The sequence below is a fragment of the Gavialis gangeticus genome, unplaced genomic scaffold (genome assembly GCF_001723915.1).
Source record: "Gavialis gangeticus isolate Ggan-Ray unplaced genomic scaffold, GavGan_comp1, whole genome shotgun sequence".
Taxonomy (NCBI): domain Eukaryota; kingdom Metazoa; phylum Chordata; order Crocodylia; family Gavialidae; genus Gavialis; species Gavialis gangeticus.
Window position 1 is genome coordinate 72839173 of NW_017729022.1, and position 6035 is coordinate 72845207.

Sequence of the window (6035 nt, forward strand, 5' to 3'; positions counted from 1 at the left end):
TCCTGGGTTGCAGGTCTCTCCTGAGGTTCAACCTCCTTCCCCCTTTGCAGGCATCTTCCATCCTTGGATAGAGCTTGTCCAGTCTCCCTTGGATGGAGCAAGGGTGTCAAATGTCCTTGGGGGTCTGTCCCCATCCCCCCTCAGAGCCAAACCCAGCTCCAGCAGCAGGCAGGGAGCTGCAGGGGTCGCTCCCAACCCCCCACCACTGCCACCCATAGGCCCACGTGCCCAGCTGGGCCCTGGCATTCAGCTATGGTGCGATCCAGTGCCAGTCCAGCTGCATGGACTACCCTCAGCCCTCCCTGTGCACTGGCATGACCCAGCCCACAGGGCTATGTCATCCCCCAGGAATGGAAATTTGGCAGTGAGGGAGCGGTTGGTGGCAGCATTAATTGCTGCAGCTCTCGGCTGTCTCACAGGAACTGATGCTGCTGCCACTTTCCCACTGCCAAATTTCTGGACCTGGGGGAGCCCTGCAGGTGGGATGACACAACACCACAGGCTGGATCCAACCTGCAGACCGTAGGTCAAGTACCACAGGTTTAAAATACTCTGCATATCATTTGGTTTATGTAGAGGTAATTTATTGATACTGCTGCTTTTATTTAAGGGTTCATTTTAATCCTCATTGTCTGACATTGACATTGTTTCTTTTAGTGGAAAAAGCAGCATTTACAATTGTATCTCTGCTTGGTCTTTGGGAATAGCTGGTGGCAAGCCGGAGTGTTGAACTGTGCCTGCATCTAGCCGTTCACTGCCTGACTACCTTACGCAGCGCAATCAGGTTTGGAAGAATGACTCCCTTGAGCCTAGGTTTTTATTTATCCTTCTCATACTGCATGACGTCACATAGGTTGCATTATTTTGGGGATTTTTTTTTTAAAGCAGTTATTCCCTTAACCAACAAATGCAATTTTTAACACAAATTAAACGTGGAAACACCAGAAAAGGAGAGCTTGAAAATGACTATTGTAGGCTAAACTACTACCATAGCCAAATTCTGCTGTTGTTGTGGGGAAAAACATGTACAGCCACATATGTTTGCACTTGTCTATTGTTCTATTGAGTATAAAGCACTGAAAGGTTTTAAGTTTAATTGCATTCATACTTGTAACACTATTTATTACTAGTAACTTTTTCAGTGGCAAGACACTGACAGTACCATAGTTCTCCTGCTTTGCCTGTGATAGGTTAGAGGGTGATCTTGGTGTGTTGGGCATTATGCATGGTAGTTGTGTGCACGAGTTGTTCCTCCTGTTTTTCATAACAGGTTAGACAAACAATTGTCTAGGATGATTTAGATAGGGATGGTGCTACCTTGATCAAGAGGTGGTGGCAGATGACCTCCTGAGGTCTCTTCCAATCCCCTACTTTTTATGATTCTGATTCCTTATTCCTTCCTAAAATAACTTTTTGTATGATTTTGTAAATCCATTTTAATTAATGTGCAAGGTAGTACAGGGAGATGCTAAGTGTATGCTGTATATTTAAAAAGGAATTTTTAAAAAAAAGTTTCTGCAACCTACAGTAGAACCCCACACTACAAAATTATAAAAGCTAAAAAATAAGGCAATTCAGAAAAGGAATACAAAGTTTGGGAAGGCTATAAGCCTGACTTTTTTTTCTTTTCATTTCCAGAAGGAATACAGTTCAGAATAAACTCCAGGTGCTTCCCAGCTTATCCAAGTTTTCGCATTTTCAGTAACAATGCAGTTCCTTGACAGAAATCAAATCTTGATGTCATGAAATATGTAATGAATATTAAAAGATAAATAAAATGATGTATGGTAGGGCTGGAGATGTAGAGATCCTATAGTCCGTCCACTTGCTCAAAGTATACCCAGCCCACCCTTAATAAATGTTTGTCTAACCTTTTCTTTAAAAAAACAGGCTTACTAGATAATTCATTGAAGTGCTTAAAAGATTTCATAGATAGACAGTTTCATAGGATGTAGTTAACATGTCAGTATGAGCATCACTAGAATTTGACTTTTGAAAATAGCATTTAAAAAGTTAATTGCTACAACTTTATATTTATTATGGTAGGGGAAGAGAAACACTCTGATTATGGCACCTTCAGGAAGAAAACATCCTGGGAAATCTGGTAAACCAGTTCAGGAAGATCAAGCTATACATACCTATGACTTCCAGGAAGAAAAGAAAGATCTGAGTGGATCAGAGGAAGACAGGGAAGGTACATCAATCAACTAAAATGATCATGTTAAATGGGACTTATGCATTTAAATGTATATATTGTTAAGTTACTCAAATGTATATATTGTAAATACTCAAATGGTACAATGCTCTATTTTTTGACATTTCTGATAAACAGATAGAAATGGGGAAGTCAGTACATCAGGGTGATGGCATTATGTAGCCTTCCTTGTGAGGCAGCCACAGGCAGATTTACTTGAAGCCAATGATTCTGACTGGCCTTCACCTGGAGAGAACTACTTAAAAGCAATAGAACAGCTCTGTATAGCCAGCGTATGGCTATAAAACTTAGGCTTGCTGTTGTCATCTGTAATAGAGTAAGTTTTTTTATACTGCATTCTCTTCTGTACTTGGAAAGAATAGTGTTCCTCTCTCCTTTGTATCAGGTATGTGGACAGAAGAGAGTAGAAAATGATGCGCAGCTCTGTTACCTGTGTACCAAGTGCTGACTGATGGCTTTGGGAATGCAAAAGTCTTCTTAAGCTATAAGGAGGGTTGGTATTTGTGGCTTGGTGGCAGGGAGGAGTCAAGGGTGTGGAAGGTCATGGATGAACCAAGAGCGAAGAATGGGAAAAATGCATTAAAGAGGCAAGGAGAGGCCTCTGAAGAGAAAGACAACCTAACAAGGAAGAAAAAAGGCACAGAAAGGAAGCATATCAGCCAGCAAGGCAGGATGGTTTTGTTTCATGCCCAAAGCACGTAGCTGCTAAGCAGTGCCATCTTTTCCTAGGAAACAGAGTAATAGGGTTTCATTTAGAATTGACTAACCAAATGGTGACATCCTTTCAAAGTATTTACTGCAACGCCTCTTGTTTTGGATGCTGAATTTCAGGGGCCCCCGTTTGTCTTTTGTTGGTTTTCCCCTCTTCAGTTGTTCCAGTTAAATCGTTTACAGAAGATTTATACAAGTGAAGATCTTACAGCCACTGTCTCATATTGAGAATGTTGGTTTGCCTGCTGTGACTTTAACTGCTTCCTGTGAAGCATTTGACAGATTTCTCCAGAGTGGGCTAAACTTTAATGAGGCACGATCATAGATTTATTTTGGATACAGTATGGACCATACTATTAGAGAAAAGCCATCTCTGCTGTTACTTCTCAGCCAACCACAGTGTCTTCCTTGCATATATATCTATGCAATGTTTATATATGGATATTTATAATCTGAGACACCAGTGGTTGGTGTTTACATTAAGCAGAGTGTCTGCTTTGTAGCTCTACATCAACAGTAGTTCTGAAAAGGGTAGCGAATATGTACAGAGCTTTTGTTTTTTAGGATATCACATGACACTGATTCATACTGCTTTAAAAAAGTAAAAACCCTTATAATACAATATTTTGGCAAAATGTATTTCAGATTCCAACATGAGACAGACCTCACATTTTTGGGCCCAGTAGTAGAAATCCTGAATGTATGAAATACAAGGGATGACAAGGTTGAATGGTTATAAACTACTGCAAGACCATTTCAGGCTGGACATAAGGAAGAATTTCTTTACTGTCTGAGCCCCCAAGCTCTGGAATAGCCTGCCACTGCAGGTGGTTCAAGTACCTACTTTGAATGCCTTCAAGAGAAATTTGGATGCTTATCTTGCTGGGATCCTATGACCCCAGCTGACTTCCTGCCCCTCGGGCAGGGGGCTGGACTCGATGATCTTCCAAGGTCCCTTCCAGACCTAATGTCTATGAAATCTTCTTAAAGAAGGGATAGCTACTTAACCAAAAATTCTGCTTTCTTAAGGACCCTATTTCATAATACAACAATTCACCCAGAATTTTTATTTCTATTTTAAGTGGTTAATTTTTTTAAGGTCAAATTATTTCCATCTTTGAAATGATTATTTTGTTGCTAGTTTGGGAATACAGTCAGTTTTCTTCTAGAAGGTTTGCTGTCGTGGCTCAAACATTCAGTACAGAACTGATTGAGAAGGGCCTAGAGGAAATCGATGGTGTGCCTATTCAAATCTGGTACTTGGGGAAAATCTAAGATGTAGAGGCGGTTTTAGTCTGTCTTATGCTAAACAAATTGTGGATTCCATGTGATTTATTTGGAGAAACAGTTACAGAAAAAAAATATAACCACTTTCCAGCAAAATATTTGATGTGATCTCTGTTTTTTGTTTTTTAAATATTTAAAGGCGAGACTCCAGTAATTGATAAACATGGGAAAAAAAGACCTTCAGTGATGCCTCACAATGTGACTGAAGATGATGTGGGGTAATTTTCTTAAAAATCTTAAATTTTTGTTACAAAATTTTGCATAGGTACTAGTTACTGAAATTTGATAAGCCTAGTTTTGGGTCTCATAGATTCCATTCAGTTAAAATGTCCAAACGATAGAAGACCAGATAGTGTGTGTTCAAAAAAGAAAAACATACGTATGTGTTTTATAGAGAAACACCAGTTGTTTGAGTGATAACTAACAGCTACAATGTAGCGGGGAAAACAGCTTCTCAAAATTGTTTTGTTTCCTCCCAATGGTGTTTTACAAGTTCCACCCCATGTCATTTATCATTTACTTTCTCAAATCTTATTTTTCTTAAGAATTATAACACTTTCAAATTGAAGTGTTCCATTATTACCTGAAAAGCTCCATTTTTTTATATGTAAACTTTATAAAGTAAATAGAACCTTCTGAAGGTTATGCTTGAGAATGTAGTTTTGGGAAAGATGTCAGTCTGTCAAAATTAACAGATTGAAGTTGTGACCAGTTCTCTTTGTCAGAAAGGGAAAGGCAGGCTTCAGGAGAGATAATACCTCTTTCTTAACAATGACTCAGAACCTGCGGTGCGCCTTATTAAACCTCTGCTCTCTCTCCACTGCCACACAGACCTGTTTAATCATCTTTCTGTTTTAAGTGCACTACACAAAACAAGCCCCATTGTCTTTTATTGTGACCAGGGCTGTCCCCCAGCATTGCCAGTCTTGATGATAGATTATTTTCTTCCTCTATCTTATTACTCACCATCCTCATACATAAAATAGTTTTACAGATTCTTGTTTATCAGTTTACCATTTTTACAGTCAGGTCCTTAAAAATATTCCCTCCTTGCTCCTAGGATGTGAGTTAACAAAATACTGTCATTAAAAAATCATTCCATTTAGCCTGTTCTTTGGCTTTCCTATTTTTGTGTGTTTTAGGTAGTGCCAAGGAGGTAACATAGAGGGACTTAATCTTGTGTGTTGTACAACAGTGGCAGCATTTAGTGTTACTGTTTTTAAGTAGAGGGGAAAAAACTGTCAGTTCAGCTTGTGCATTTGTTCATATTCTGTGGTAGTTTATACAAAAATATATTTAAAGTTTCTAAAACACTAAATATTTTGTAGGGGTGAAGTACAGAATATGTTGGAACGGTTTGGAGGTAAGTATATTTTGTTCATATCCTTCTTAATTAAGCAGGAACTTTTTCTTCATTTCCTGATTCTATAAAAAATAATGGAAGTAGCACAAAGTTTAAGAGTGACAGGCAAAAAAGTGACAAATATTATAGCATCTTTATAGCTGTATGCTACTCTCTGCTAAAAAACAGAGAGTGGGCCCGCACTGTTCAACATCTTCATCAGTGACTTGGACGAGGGGGTGAAAAGCACCCTGTTCAAATTTGCTGATGACACTAAGATGTGGGGGGATGTGGGCACACTAGAAGGAAGCAACAGGCTACAATCGGACCTAGACAGGTTACAAGGGTGGGCGGATGAGAATAGGATGGGATTCAACACAGACAAGTGCAAAGTGATGCACCTGGGGAGGAACAACCAGCACCATACCTACAGGTTGGGGAACTCCCCTCTTGTCAGCACAGAGGCGGAAAAGGATCTTG

The 6035-nt window shown here is 39.6% G+C and overlaps 1 protein-coding gene across 5 annotated transcripts in view; it reads left to right on the forward strand.

Moving 5' to 3' along the window:
• The first annotated feature begins 518 nt into the window (after positions 1–518).
• SYCP3 (synaptonemal complex protein 3) overlaps positions 519–6035 on the forward strand; it is a 14558-nt gene continuing 9041 nt past the window's right edge. For 2 of the 5 annotated variants that reach the window (XM_019515378.1, XM_019515375.1), the window contains exons 1-4: positions 519–578; positions 2047–2194; positions 4353–4431; positions 5542–5576. In XM_019515378.1, coding sequence (XP_019370923.1) covers positions 2068–2194; positions 4353–4431; positions 5542–5576 — 241 coding nt within the window. In that variant the 5' untranslated portion in view covers positions 519–578; positions 2047–2067. Of the gene's footprint in view, positions 579–638; positions 785–2046; positions 2195–4352; positions 4432–5541; positions 5577–6035 lie in introns of those variants that run through there. The other 3 variants (XM_019515374.1, XM_019515377.1, XM_019515376.1) reach the window with 2 other exon arrangements.